This window comes from Phycodurus eques, chromosome 16, assembly GCF_024500275.1.
Source record: "Phycodurus eques isolate BA_2022a chromosome 16, UOR_Pequ_1.1, whole genome shotgun sequence".
Taxonomy (NCBI): domain Eukaryota; kingdom Metazoa; phylum Chordata; class Actinopteri; order Syngnathiformes; family Syngnathidae; genus Phycodurus; species Phycodurus eques.
The window spans coordinates 2,751,687-2,767,396 of NC_084540.1; the positions used below are offsets into that span (position 1 = coordinate 2,751,687).

Sequence of the window (15,710 nt, forward strand, 5' to 3'; positions counted from 1 at the left end):
TTATTGGGGTGGGGGGGGGGGGGGGGGGGTGGAGCGCTTGAAAAAATATCGCCCCTGCTCTCGTAGCACTGAAAGCTTCAATTCCACGTCTTAATTATACATTCAGCTCAATTCCCCCACCGCGAGCAGTTAGAATTAGCTCAACGATTGTTGCGTGGCGCATAAAATTGCCACGGCACTGACCCAAAAATAAATTTCCTCTGAAGTGTCCACAAACGGCGGCCAAGTCCTTACACGCAAACCTTGCAAGGATGAGCGATAACGGCGGGAAATTGGGGACGGGTGCATTAAGATGGGAGAATGTGATAAAATGGCGTTATGCAGGTGCATCGTCAGCAGTTTCATCCGGCTCACTCCGGGCGAAAAGGCGTCATTGCTCACACGTGTCTCCACTTTATTTGGGCTCTAAAAGGCGACGTAAAAAATGACTGATTGCGTCTAACTGTTTGGATGGGGCCTTTTCCAAAGAGACATTACTTTTACGCCGCGCTAGTGGTAAGATTCGCAAAAGGTAGGTCTTGGGTTATCGTGCAAAGCTACAGGTTTCACAAAGAAATCTTGTAAACAATGAACAATTCCGAAGAGGACTATCAGTGCTTACTTTCTCCGCGACAAACCCTGTTTGCCAGAAGAAACAAATCTTGAGATTGAGCCCGCCTTGTTTTGTGACGAAATGGTTGTGGCCAAAAACAAAGTCAGGAAATTTACCAGATGAGTGGCTGCACGCATTTCAGGGAGACAATATCAAAAAAATGGAAATATCCGCTGCACACAATGGAGGCAGTACATCAGGATCACGGATTCAAACCATTTATAATGGTTTTCTTTTGTATAATTTACCACATTTAAGTGTAAGTTTCCTTCTCTTTCTTACATTTCAATGTCTTTCACCATAGCAACGCAGCACACAGCGACCGAAAAGCCTTTTAATTACGTTCTCAAGCCCCTGTGTTGAAATCCTAATTTCAAATTAGGATTTCAACACAGGGGCTTCGAATTGGGGTCTCCAGTCGGAAATGGCATTTGAAGTATTTTTTTAAAAGCCAGGGTTGGGGTTTTAAAGTATGGTTTGCAATGAGGGTTTCAAGCCAGGATGTTCCTTTTCAGGTGGGGACTTACGAGATGAGTATGCTCCAGATGAGGTACCCAGTGTGGCCCCGCTATGGCTCCTACCTGGAGCCCGTGTCCGACTACAGGCACCTGACAGTGGCCACGCTGGAGGAGCGCCCCTTTGTCATCGTAGAGGCCGTGGACCCCTTGACGGGGACCTGCGTCAGCAACACGGTGCCGTGCCGACGACAGTCCAACAAGACCGAGGCGTAAGTACCGACGCTCGACACATCTTAGGGAGTAGGGAATGAGTCAATGATTGTGAATGCATTGACTGCGTTCGCAATCATTCACTAATCACTACATAGGGATTCGTAGAGGGGAGGGACCAAACCCTGGATAGCGAAGATCCACGAATAATTGGTACCCCTCGCAAAACGAGTTTGTCATTGCATATGGGTGCCACAAGTACTGTAACGGCAGAGCTCTTTAAAACGGACAGGATCATAAAGCATCAACGCCAATCATCAAAGCATTTACACAATCTTGAACCATCGTTACATAAACTGTAAACTAATAATTATCAACTATTCGCCAGTCAACAGAGCAACGCGGCTCCCGAAACTCGGTGCCTGCTGGTCAGTGGTTGGTGCCCCTCCACCGCAACTCCGCCTCTGTCATCGCCCGAGGAGTTCGTCATCCATTTTGCAGAGGATAATTTGCAGTTGACTAGAAGTGTCGTCATCTGTGTCATTAAAGTCTCCACACGTGCACGGCTGACGCGTATAGCTTCCGGAAGGTCAGGCTGGAGAGTACAGTATCGGACCATTTTTACCAGTCCCGCAATACCCGATACTGGTATCTTGGTTTGTGAAGCACTTTGTATGTCTTTTTCGGTATGAAAGGTGCTACATCAATCAAGGTTGGATTCATTGATGGATATAACAGTAGCGTTTGCTACAATTAGTCATATAATCAACAACTAATCGATTATCAAATTCATCGACAACTATTTTAATCATCGATTAATCATTGAGAGAACGTGTTGATGTTAAAATGGTCCAAATCGGAGAATATTTTCTCCTGAGAGGCGGAACTTTGGAGGATTCGGATACTTTGGAAAACATTTTTGCCAATCTTCTGAAATGTTACAGACCAAACCAGTCCCTGAATCATAGTCGATTTATGTTAGTGCATTTTCCGAATTGTCCATTTGAAATAATGTCCTGTTTTTGAATAATGGTGTGGAAATTAAAACAATTGTTTGTTGCAGCCCTAAATCAAAGCGAGTATTGGAAGGCGACATTCTTCTAGACCATGACTATAAAATACTCAAATGCTTTGTTTATCCGGACCCTACTGATACCCCCGCTCAAAGAAACCGAACCACGGGGAATACATTTTGTTAATGATCACAGGAGAATTTGGGAAGTTTGGATACATGCTGATCAACATCCTCTAACGGATGACAAAATCCCCAACAGGGAAATGTGATGATGATGATGAACAGCTTTTTGAGATTCACAGTCAGCTCATTAAAAGCCCACATGAGACCGCTGCTTGAACATCATGACCGCACGAGCCCGCGAGTTTTCCGGTGCATTAACATCCGTCCGTCTTAATCGAGTTCTTATCCTATGTGAACGTGCCATTGAGTGCGAAATGAAGAGTTCTCCTCCCCTTCCATTGGCGTCATATCGCCCACGTCGATGTGTGAGACTCTTCGGCCACCGGCGGAGCATTAACGTGGGAGGTTGTTCTTCATTAATGGGATCACGTTCCTTCACCGTTATGGAAGGCGGTCGCCGGTTTCAAATGGCGATATCGTGTCAAACAAGCCGGCGCTAGATATGAGTCAGTGGAGCGGTTTGCATGTTTGCGTTTGAAAAGGAAAAGGTCTGAGCGGTGGAGGCTGAAATGGCTTTCCGGGAGGACTGGCGCTAAGCGGGAAGGCGCCTGCGGTTTTTGGGCCGCCGGCCAAGCGCCCATGTTTGAAGAGTCATTTCCGAGGACGTGTGGCTCATACAAACAACCTGCGAAACACACAGTTCGCCTTCAAGCGCCTTTTTTTTTTGGGTGGTGAAAGTCAACTTTTTGAAATGAAGGCCAACTCAAATTGTTCTCAATTTTTCGCTTCAAATTGAGTCGCAATGGGACAACATCTCGACGAGATGTTTAACGTCGAGGGAGACCCCCAGGAAAGGGCCAAAATGGCTGCTTCAAACCAATATGGCAGACTTGTGTCTGTGCCTTTTCAGGCATGGCTTCTTGAAAACTAAATTTCACGTTGCGAAGTGAAACTGAATTTGAGGGATGAATTTCCTTTTTTTTTTCTTTTTTTTTTGAGTCAGGGTTAGGTTGTGAAACTAGGGTTATGATTTCAAATTTGGATTTCAAACCTAACTTGGTGTGTCTAATTTGTGTTTCAAGTCAGGGTTAGGGTTTCGAAGTAGAGTTTCAAACCGAAGTTAGGGTTTTTAGGCAGGGTTTGGGTTTTAAATGAAGGTTTCAGGGTAGGGTTAGGGAATCTGAAATAGGGTTTCAAGCCAGGGTAAGAGTAGGGTTTGAAGCCTCGGTTAAAATTTGTAAGTGATGAAGGCGTGTGCAGTATTGTTTATCAACATGTATTTGTTAGCTTGTCAGCTAATTGCACCGTGTTGACTTCGAGGTGATAAACGACAGATCCGGGACCGGCAGAGGTCAATAATTCCAACCGCTCGCACGTGCCGCAATCAATCGATCGGAAAGTCAAGATCCCCCCCCCCCCCCCGCGCTTGTAACGAGCGCCATTCATCACGAGCGGCACCCACGTTAACCCGTTGTGCCGCTGCAGCATCGTGGGCCACACGGAGCCGTACACCAAGCTGTGCTGCAAAGGCTTCTGCATCGACATCCTCAAGAAGCTGTCGCGCAATATCAAGTTCTCCTACGACCTCTACCTGGTCACCAACGGCAAGCACGGCAAGCTGGTGCGTGGCATCTGGAACGGCATGATCGGCGAGGTAAGTAGCACCTCCCGCTAAGGCCCCACAAGGCATTCATTTGAGCCATTCCTTCAAGTGTATTTGTCAGGGTGATTTTTTTTTTTTCCCCCCCGGGATTTTTGTTTTTGTTTTTAATTGAGCTATTTATTTCAAACATTTCAAAATATATGAAACAGTGAAAATATGCAAGAGTGAAACTCTGCAAGTGATTCATGTCTCCACCCCCCCAAAAAAAAGGTCTATCATAAAATGTTGGCAAATCATTTATGTCTAAATGAAGCTCCTCAATTCACTTCAACATAGTTCCTGAGGACCAACATGCCATAAAATGGTGGCCAAGCAATACTTGATCTAAATGAGGCACCTCAATTCAATTCAACATAGTTCCATGGCACCAATGTGCTACAAGATGGAGCCAAAGCAGTACTTATTTGTAAATAAAACTCATTTCATGTCAACATAGTTCCTCGGTACCAACATAGCACAAAATAGTGCTTTGCCACTCTCACTTGTATCTAAATGAAGCTCCTCAATTCACTTTATCATAGCCCCTTGGTGACAAAAGATGCCACATGAAGGTGTCAAAGCACTAGTTTTATCTAAATGAAGCTCCTCAATTTACTTTAACAGAGTTCCTCGGCTCCAAGATGCCACTAGATGGCAACAAAGCACTACTTCTAACTAAATGAAGCTCCTCAATCCCATTCAACGTCGTTCCTTGGCACCAGCCTGCCACAAGATGGTGACAAAGCACTAGTTTTGTCTAAATGAAGCTCCTCAATTTACTTTAACAGAGTTCCTCGGCTCCAAGATGCCACTAGATGGCAACAAAGCACTACTTCTAACTAAATGAAGCTCCTCAATCCCATTCAACGTCGTTCCTTGGCACCAGCCTGCCACAAGATGGTGACAAAGCACTACTTTTGTTTCAATGACACTCCTCAATTCAATTCAGAGTTGTTCCTTGGCACCAGCCTGCCACAATATGGCCGCAAAGCACGACGTTTTTCTAACTGAAGCGCCTCAATTCACTTCAACATAGTCGCTTGGCGACATAATGCAAAGCACAACTTTGTCAAAATAAAGCTCCTCTGTTCCCTTGAACATATAGTTGCTTAGCACAAATGTGAAACGGTATGGCGGAAAAGCACTACTTTTATCTAAATGAAGCACCAACATGCCCCAAATAGCACCAAAATAATACTTGTATCGCGTCGGCCTCAACACAAAAATAATGAATATGTTAGGTGAATTTTGTAGTGAATCGCTGAAGAAGAAGAAAATCACAAATACAGTGGACATAAAAAGTCAACACACCTCAATGCTCAAATGCCAGGTCTTTGTGGTATAAAACCAAATGAGACCAAAACAAATCATCTCCAAACTTTTTCCACCATTAATGTGACCACTCACCTGTAAAACTCAAATGAACTTTGTTTGATCTTTTCAAGAGTGGCAGTAAAAATAAACAACGGAGGTAATGTCCGCACCCGCTTAATTAGGGATGTCTTCAAAACGAGCCAATCACGTTTAAACTCGTGTTTTTCAAACTCGTCTTAAATGGGATTCAGCACATTCCTGCCACCACTGAAAGTACCCCTGATGAACCCCGAAAACATTTTGGACAATCGACGTGCAGTACGGATCATGGCTCATTTTACGATGTTGTATTGTTGAGCATTTCAAATATGAATTATGTTTACATAAATGCATTTATAAAGGGGACATGTCTCCAAGAAGAAGTACTTACTTTCATACTTTCTCCTCCCTAGCGCATGATTAGTTTCTATTTTCTGTGTGTAACATTTTCCCGGCAGACGCTTTATGTAACCAAGACAAAAGGACCTTATGATACGTCCTGTAAAACCTCAACATGGATTAGGGATTAAGTGCTGCTTTACAACGCAGTGGTTAAAAGGTCAAACTACGAGGACAGAGAGGATGGCCCGGACTCAAAGTGGCCTCCGGGACCACTACGGGGCTACACAAAGAAATGTCAAGAGGACAATCTTGCGGGTTTCCTTTCGCAGGTTTTCTACAAACGCGCCGACATGGCCATCGGCTCGCTGACCATAAACGAAGAGCGCTCAGAGATTATCGACTTCTCGGTGCCCTTTGTGGAGACGGGCATCAGCGTCATGGTGGCCAGGAGTAACGGCACCGTCTCGCCGTCTGCCTTCCTAGGTCGGGAAAAATTTGCCTGTCGTATGTTTTTTCTTCAATTGTCTCCATAGTTTGATAGTTTTACATAAAACATCCATTTAATGTATTTGTCAACGTAACATTGATGCTCAACACAATTTGGTTTGCTGAGATACCTTCTTGAGCACCACAACACTGTTTCGTATTGGAGATGAATTCTTTGGAGACTTTTCAAGCAAAACATTTGTGAAATATTAACCATTGAATATTTTATTTACATTATTTGCATTTCATTGGCATTAGCCAACCCGAGTGATGATATGGATGCTTTTTTTTATTTATTATTAGATAGATAGATAGTAGATAGATAGATAGATCTGATCTTTCCAATGTTTATACATATTCTTTTAATTCAAACATGGTGATGAGAAGTCCGAAACTATCTGATAACGTTATGAAAAATGATCGTTATTAATGAACACTAAAGCGCCTAAGTCGTGGATTTTCAAATGTTTTTTTTTTTTATTGAAGCCACATACATATGGGTGTCGTTTTCGCGTGTGCTTCCAGAGCCGTACAGTCCGGCCGTGTGGGTGATGATGTTCGTCATGTGTCTCACCGTGGTCGCTATTACCGTATTCGTCTTTGAATACTGCAGCCCGGTGGGCTACAACCGCAGCCTGGTGACGGCCAAAGGTGAGGCGCGGCCCTCTTCCTCTTCCTCTCCCTCTTCCTCCTCTTTATCAAGTAATCGAGCTCACATAAGAAGAAATCAATAGATAAGAAATGGAGTTTCATCTCGGGGCTGAGTGGCCTAAAACTGTTAAAATACATAAATATTAAAATACATTGGCGCAGTAACCCTAAATCTTCATCAAAATGGAGGTAGGGGTTTAATTCCGAAATGAAGTATTTTTACACATTTTGCAAGCCACTGTGACAATATGACAAGTTTGAACATTAATGCTGCGCTTACCAGTAAACTAAACTACACTGAAAAAAAATCCTGAATTTGATCATTTACATTGGTTGTACATGATTAAAATGTGGTAAACTTTGCCCTCTTCTCCTCGAAACTCCTCCAAAATAATGAAATACTATACGTCAATTTATCACATTTGAATCATGCGCAACTGATGTTGGAATTAAGTAAAGGAATTTTTTTGGTCAGTGTACTTAAATAAGGATTCAATTCAAATGCATTGCACATAAAAGTTAAATAAAAATGGAGCCTAAATTAATGTTGGAAAACAAAGAAACGTTGAAAATGAAATATGAAAGTACCGTATATTACTTCAAACTAAAATCGAACTCCACTTAAGGTAGCTTCCTCGAACTGTGTCTGCACGTTTTAAACGCACTTGCAAACTTTATGTCTTAACTTTATTTGAATTTTTGTACATTTTCTTGCCGTTGTTTGATAAGATATTTTCATATGTTTTTATTGAATTCAGTTATTCTTTCACATACCACTAGAGGGAGCCTGCGTACCAGCCATTGAGAATCACAGGCCTCATCCATTTTTCAGAATATTATTTAAATGTGACCATCTCCTCCATAGATCCCGGGGGTCCCACCTTCACCATCGGGAAGTCGGTGTGGCTTCTGTGGGGAATCGTGTTCAACAACTCGGTACCCATCGAGAACCCCAAGGGGACCACCAGTAAGATCATGGTACTGGTGTGGGCCTTCTTCGCCGTCATCTTCCTGGCATCCTACACGGCCAACCTGGCCGCCTTCATGATTCAGGAGCAGTACATCGACACCGTGTCCGGACTCAGTGACAAGAAGGTAGCGCACCTGTTACACGAGGATCAAGGCGGAGGGTTTTTAACGGTTTTAACCATGTAAGACTGTAGTGTTTCGGTTTGTCAACCGGCAGACAAAAACACAAACAAATTGTACAAATACAAAAAGAAGAAGAAATCGAGTAACATACGCTCGATGTGATTTTTTTGTTTTTTGCGATTTTTGTTGTTTTCCGTGAATTTAAAGCGCTGCAACGGAATCCGATTCCCGCGACTCTTTGGCCTGGGAGAATATTCCCATCCCGACGGCGATGATGATTTTTGGCACGAGGGAATCTTTTCTCGGAGAACGGATTGTGCGATGCATGTTAAAGGTTCTCACAACCCCCCAACAAGCTTTGCGGACTTCAACGGTCAAACGGGCCACCGTATCTCATTAGCATTTCGATAAAGCAGTCCTGGAACCTGTTTTAGACGTTAGCAGGCTGTCCGTTGTGGATGGATGTGAGATGGAGACGGCTGAGCAGCTGTTTGTCCAGCTGTGCTCTCCCCCACCACAACAGCCCCCCCCCCCCCCCCCCCCCCATTTCCCTCCCCTGTGCCAGCCCCCCTTACCTGTGTGTGTGCAGGTGTCATCTATGCAAATTTGACCTTGTATCATCACAGGAGAGTATGACATCAATACACCAATACAAAACCTATCTTAGAAATATTAATAGAGTCCTTTTCACCCATTCTTTGTTGGACAGACTGAATCCCTCAAGGAATGATGAGCACCCACATTTTGTCTTTTTTTTTTTTATAAAACTGCAGCTGTCCTAAAGCCTTTAACCTTTGACAACCTAACTCAACCTTTGTCGCCTAATTCTAAACACAACCCCTAACTGATTGAAACACTAATTTGAAACTCGAACCGTTGTTTGAAACCCGATCCTTTCCTGGAAGTCTACGTTGCAACTCAACCCTTGTTTGAAATCCTACTTTGAAACACTAACGTGAAACCGTAACGCGACACGTGTTTGCTGCATCCAACGTCTTCTGTCATCCAGTTCCAAAAGCCTCAAGAGCAATACCCTCCGTTCCGCTTCGGCACGGTGCCCAACGGCAGCACGGAGCGAAACATCCGCAGCAACTACCCCGAGATGCACTCGCACATGGTCAAATACAACCAGAAAGGGGTCGAGGACGCTCTGAACAGCCTCAAGACCGGGTAAATGTCCCGCGAAAGAACCTCTGTGAAACCCGAGCACCACGGTTAACTTGTTTCCTTTTTCATTTGGCACCGGCAGGAAGCTGGACGCCTTCATCTACGACGCCGCGGTGCTCAACTACATGGCGGGGAAAGACGAGGGCTGCAAACTGGTGACCATCGGCAGCGGAAAAGTGTTCGCCACCACCGGATACGGCATAGCCCTGCAGAAGGACTCCCGATGGAAAAGACCCATAGACCTGGCCCTGCTACAGTTCCTGGCTGACGGTAAGATCCAGAATCTGGAGATAGGATTGTCATCGTAGTCGCTTTTACACAGAGATCCTGTAAATCTGGGTCGTCGGAGACGTAACAGAAGTAGGATTGTCCCCATCCGATCCCGTGATCGGAAATCCAGGCCAATCGGGTCATTTTCAGCTGATCCGTATTTGGTAAAAAAAAAAAATCAGATTTTTTAAAATTGTGCTCATTTTTAAAGGCTCGTCCTCCTCCTGGTGAGACGTGCCCGGAACACCTCACCAGAACACCTCACCAGGGAGGCGCCCTGGAGGTATCCTAAACAGATGCCCCAGCCACCTCATCTGGCTCCTCTCAATGCGGAGGAGGAGCGGCTCTACTCTGAGCTCCGAGCTCAGCGTAGAGCCGTGAGTGATCGAGCCCGGACATCCTGCGGAGGAAACTCATTTCGGCCGCTTGTATCCGGGATCTCGTTCTTTCAGTCACGACCCAGAGCTCATGAACATAGGTGAGGGTAGGAACATCGATCAACTGGTAAATTGAGAGCTTGGCCTTTCGGCTTAGCTCCTTCTTCACCACAACGGACCGATACAAAGTCCGCATCGCTGTAGACGCTGCACCGATCCGCCTGTCGATCTCCCGTTCCATTCTTCCCTCACTCGTGAACAAGACCCCAAGATACTTGAACTCCTCCTCTACTTGGGGCAGGATCTCATCCCCGACCCGGAGAGGGCACGCCACCTTTTTCCGACTGAGGACCATGGTCTCAGATTTAGAGGTGCTGATTCTCATCCCAGCCGCTTCACACTCAGCTGTGAAATGCTCCAGTGAGAGTTGGAGATCACGGGTTGATGAAGCCAACAGAACCACATCATCTGCAAAAAGCAGCGATGTAATACCGAGGCCACCAAACCGGACCCCCTCTACACCTCGGCTGCGCCTAGAAATTCTGTCCATAAAAGTTATGAACAGAATCGTTGGCAAAGGGCAGCCTTGGCGGAGTCCAACCTTCACCGGAAACGAGTCCGACTTATTGCCGGCAATGCGGACAAGACGTTGAGAATGGACGGACCGAACAGCCCGTATCAGGGGGTGAATTCTTAACAATTCCATCCATACTTTGAACATACTTGGCCAATATTGATGATTCTGATTCTGATTGTGGTTTTGTCTGTCAGGCGACACTCAGAAGCTGCAGACTGTGTGGCTGACGGGGATCTGCCGCAACGAGAAGAAGGAGGTGATGAGCAGCAAGCTGGACATCGACAACATGGCGGGCGTCTTCTACATGCTGCTGGTGGCCATGGGCCTCAGCCTGTTGGTCTTTGCCTGGGAGCATCTGCTCTACTGGAAGCTGCGACACTCGGTGCGAAGGTCCGACCGCCTCGACTTCCTCCTGGCCATCAGCAGGGTACTTTTTTATCTTTATTTCCATTATTTTCGTCGGGAAAGTAGCCTGTTTTGATGGGGTGGTCAAGTCTCATTCAAGTGAGTGACAGTTAGACCCATAAAGAGTGTGGGAAAACGTTTTAGCTGATGTAAAGATAATTAACGTACTTTTACTTGTAGAGGTAACACTGAATACACTTGTCTATTATTGTATACAAATACCCCCGAATTCTAATGTATGCATCCAACGATGCAGCTCTGCTTACCTTTTGGCTTTAACAAAATTGTGTTTCATGCAGTGCAATCCAAGAGTGGCTTGAAAGTGGCTCTGGATGTTTGGCCAGCCTAGCTTCTGAGTCATGGGCAGAGACACCTTGTGGGTGGTTTACGATATAAATTAACCGAATTGTTACGTAACAATCAAATTTCAGGGCTTGTTCACAGACAGGTTTTCAGAAATAGTCAGATAACGCAACATTTGCTTGTTGTTTACGTTCTCACTTTCGGTGGAAACGGACTCCAGACGCACAACTATTTGTATACAAGACAAAAAGTAACTTTATCATTGCAGGTCACTTTTACAGTGTAAAATGAAAAGTGTGATGAATTCTTTGCAGGCGAAAACACAGCCGAGCTTTCTAAAGCGTCGCAGTGTAGTTGATAGCAGGCCAAACAAGCCCCAAAAAAAACAAAACAAAGTGGAGCAAAGCCAGATGAAAGCAATAAAATAACTTGAACTGAAATATTGCGGGCGCTTGTGATCCAGCAGCACCTGCATTTAAATTGCCCCATTAACTGGCGTATGTGTGTGCGCGTGTGTTTATATGTGTGTGTGAGAGTTTATGCGCGAGGCAGCGAGGAGCCCATAGGAGGAAGTGCAACCATCAGCAGTTGACAGCGTCTTTTTTGGTCATTTTCTGTGTCTGAGTGTTTTGATGGCTCAATCTGATTACTTTTTACACCACGTCTGGGAAGATTAAATAACTCACTTTGTCCCACACAAGCTGGATACTGAAATCGTCTCATAGTCGAGCTCACATACCTCGATGGCTAGCAGTCGAGTCGAGTTAGCTTGCGAACAGCTAATTAAACAGGACTGGACAGGATAGAAGTGGATGTAACAGGGAAGGACTGGAGGACAGGACGGAATAGGAGAGGACTGGACGTGAAAAGACAAACAAGACTGGACAGGATTGGATTAGTGACGCACCGAAATTACGGCTTCACAAAACGTTTCAGCACAAAATAGCCCAAAAGTGCATTTTTGGTTTCGGACCAAAAAACTTTTCACCAAAATAAAATTACCAGAATAACATGTCACATGTTGATCACTGATGGCCGGCGCGCGTGTGTACACATCAGAGGACATAATCCTTTACTATTAACAAGCCATGCCGTGTAGTGCTTTGCTGAATATCCGGTTGAATTGATGGGGAGGGTAATTTATTACCGCGCCCTACACTCACGGTTTGATACTGACATAGTGCCATTAATCAACCATAAATGTGAAATAATCACAAATGTTAAGTGACACATACATTCAACATACATTCTTTTTTACTGTAATAATTCAAATTTTCATTTTGCGTTGAATTATGGGAACCGTGTGGCTTTTCTGTCATCATGCTAGCAGCTCCTAGCCCAAACGGATCGTCCCTATTGTCGGCCAACCTCGCGACTTTCCGCTCTTCGGGTAAGGGGAATGCTTGTTGCATGCTAACCATGCTAACTCGGCTAAATACGATGCCGAGCCGCAGAGGTGAATGTGCGCCTCCGCGTCCGTTATCAACGCAACATGAATCACCAATCATTGCCTCCATGACAGCGAATAAACTACACCTCCAGATAAGTGTCGTAATAATGAAGGACGGAGGATAAAACAAGAGAGAGACGGAGCACCATGCTAAACGCCAAGCTATCACATAGCTTAGTCGCAAGACACCAAAATAAGTGATTCGGTGGTGCAGTACACTTATCACATTGGTCTGGTTGGACGCTAGTTCTGATTCCGTCTAATTACCCTTTCCAGTCTTGTCCTACCTGTCCTGTCCTGTTCAGTCCTTTTCTGTACTGTCCAGTCCTGTCCTACCTGTCCTGTTATATCCAATCCAATTCAGTTCTTTCCTATCCCATCCTAGCTCTGCCCTGTCTTATCGAGTCCTTTTCTGTTCTATCCAGTCCTATCCACGTGTAACTGACGTAATCTAATTAATTTGTCCCGTCCAATCCTATCCATGTCATAGCAGATGCTGCACATCATCTAATGATGTGTTTGTTTCATAAAAACTTTGTGTGTGTGTTTGTGTGTGTGCAGGGAATCTACAGCTGTTTCAACGGTGTGGAGCAGACAGACCACAATGGCAGCGTCCAGAGTCCCGACGTCACCACCAACTACTCGCAGGCTAACATGCTAAAGATGCTAAAGACCGCCAAGGATATGGTGTCCTCCGCCCGGGTGGAGAACTCTCTGGACAGCGCCACCAAGACCTTGGAGAGCTGGAGCCGGCGGGGGACGGCCGACAACACCCGGGCAGGCCTCCCGCCCCGCGTGGGCACCACTGCAGACGTGGCACACTGTCGCCTGCCGTACATTGCCAGCATCGCCGACAACCACTCCCCATACTCGGTGAGAAGCCGCACTCCTACCTTCCCCGTCCACTATGGGGACCCCGCCGCCCAGCCCCTCTTGGACAAAACGCGGGTGGTCACCCGGCCCACGCCGCTGCGCTACACGCTCCCCGCCCGCAACAACCTCTTAGAGAGGACACTGCCCATCTCCAGCCTCAGCAGCCCCCAGCTCGCCATGCCCGATGTGTCGCCAGCCGCTGCCGCCCAGCCCCACCACGGCAGTCGGCTCTACGTTGAGAACCCGGTTCGGCACCCAGCATCCCCGTTCATCACCTACCGGGAAATCCAGGTGCCCAATGTCTACGTGGAGCATAAAGTCCCCCTGAGGAGGAAGCTGAGTTACCCCCCCGACTGCGGGGGCCGCAGGAGGCGCAGCTACATGTTTGACGCCCCCGACCTGAGATCGAGGGCCGACTACGATGACCCACGATCCTGCCTGGCTGAGCTCAGGGCCAACCAGCTGATGAAAAACCACGCCCCGGACACCATCCCGGGATACTATCCTTGTGCATCAGCGGGACACTACCCAGGTGCCACACCGGGACATTACCCGAGTACCGCTGCCAGCTGTAACTCCTGCATGAAGTCGTATCCTGAACCCGAGATGGATGACATACCTCTGTTAGGCAAAGATAAACTCAACCGCAGAGCCTCTTTCCTCAAAGCCACCTGGGGCAACGAGCGCATCCGGCAGGTGGACGAGACCAAGCCGTCCACCTCCACGCCGCCCGGCGCCGACATGCCCGACCTATTTCCTCGGGTGGTGGTGCCGGCCAATGCCAAGCCCCACAAGCTGTATGGCAGCCTGGGCCACAACCTGTCCTGCTACCCTCTGGCTGCTGAGCCCGCCTACTTGGACCCGGCTCACATGGGCTCGTACCCTTACAAGCAGAAACTCAAGTACTCCGACCCCACCCGGCTGCCGTCGTACCGGGAGGCCATCCTGCAGAACGCCGCCGCCTTGCGCCGGTCATCGTCCACGTTGGTGCACAGACAATACTCCACCTACCTGAACTCTTACTCGGACCTGCCGGTCTATGTCGCACCGCCCCCGACCCAGTTCTACGACAGCCCCAAAGACATGTGCCACCTGTTCCCGTGCGCCACCCACTGCCCGGAACATGCTGCTGCCCGGCCCGTGGCCTACCAGAACAGTATGTTTGGGGCCAACCGGGACGAGCCTGTTTCGGTGGGCAGGGAACGACGGCAGGTGTTGGTGGCGCGCCGGGTGAACAGTCCATTTGTGCCAAAACCCTGGAGGAGGGTCTCTAGCCTGGAGTCGGAGGTGTGAAGAAGCAAAAAATAAATGAATAAAAGTGACCACCGCCAGTGTATTTTGAGAGGTTGCCTCTCAGTTCTCAGTGCAATAAAAACACAAGACACAAGACACTGACTCACTACTGGGACAAACCAGGAACAAACTCTTGAAAAGCATTTAACAAGTTAACCTCGCTGTCATTTTTAAATGCTGACTCAGCGGTACCTTGACTTACGACAGATCCAACGGTTTTCAGGTTCCGACAACTCGCCTGCTCGATTATTTTTCTTTGTGGGCCAGCAATTAAGGTCCTGTAATGTCCAAGCATGTGGGCAAGGACAGACACAGTTGCCGATGAACTTTCATTGAACGGGACAAATACAAAATGAGAAGGCCACAACTGCCGCCCCGACACTCACACGCATAACCGACCAGGTTCCCAATGTCATTCACTAGGCCACGCCCCTTAATGGTACAGATACAAGTACAAAGAGAAATAACACTTTTTAAAACCACTTTCTTTACATTCTCTTTTACGTTTTGGTATGTTTTTATAAAATAAAGTGCTATTTTTTCTTTATTAAAAACGTGACCATAAAAACGTTTTGGGGAGGCTGAGCAGATTAATGGCGCTTGAATTCGTTTCACTGGGGAAAATTGATTTGATATCTAACGAGGTTATGAGTTGAACTGAACTCGTAAGTCAAGGTACCACTGTGTGTGTGTGTGTGTGTGTGTGTGTGTGTGTGTGTGTGTGTATATATATATATATATATATATATATATATATATATATATATATATATATACATATATATATATATATATATATATATATATATATATATACATATATATATATATATATATATATATATATATATATATACATATATATATATATATATATATATATATATATATATATATATACATATATATATACATATATATATATATATATATATATATACATATATATATATATATATATATATATATATATATATATATACACACAGACCCCCTTAAATTTTTCATTCTTTGGTATAGTGCCGCCATTT

At 45.9% G+C, this 15,710-nt stretch overlaps 1 protein-coding gene across 1 annotated transcript in view; it reads left to right on the top strand.

The window, feature by feature from the left end:
• The window catches only part of grin2ca (glutamate receptor, ionotropic, N-methyl D-aspartate 2Ca), a 49,912-nt gene extending 34,523 nt beyond the window's left edge, over positions 1-15,389 (top strand). The window contains exons 5-13 of the mRNA XM_061700370.1: positions 1,108-1,319; positions 3,884-4,052; positions 6,065-6,218; positions 6,747-6,872; positions 7,738-7,967; positions 8,974-9,134; positions 9,214-9,401; positions 10,550-10,782; positions 13,075-15,389. Of these exons, the coding sequence (XP_061556354.1) occupies positions 1,108-1,319; positions 3,884-4,052; positions 6,065-6,218; positions 6,747-6,872; positions 7,738-7,967; positions 8,974-9,134; positions 9,214-9,401; positions 10,550-10,782; positions 13,075-14,679 (3,078 nt within the window). The 3' untranslated portion in view covers positions 14,680-15,389. The remainder of the gene's footprint in view (positions 1-1,107; positions 1,320-3,883; positions 4,053-6,064; positions 6,219-6,746; positions 6,873-7,737; positions 7,968-8,973; positions 9,135-9,213; positions 9,402-10,549; positions 10,783-13,074) is intronic.
• Positions 15,390-15,710: the final 321 nt, after the last annotated feature.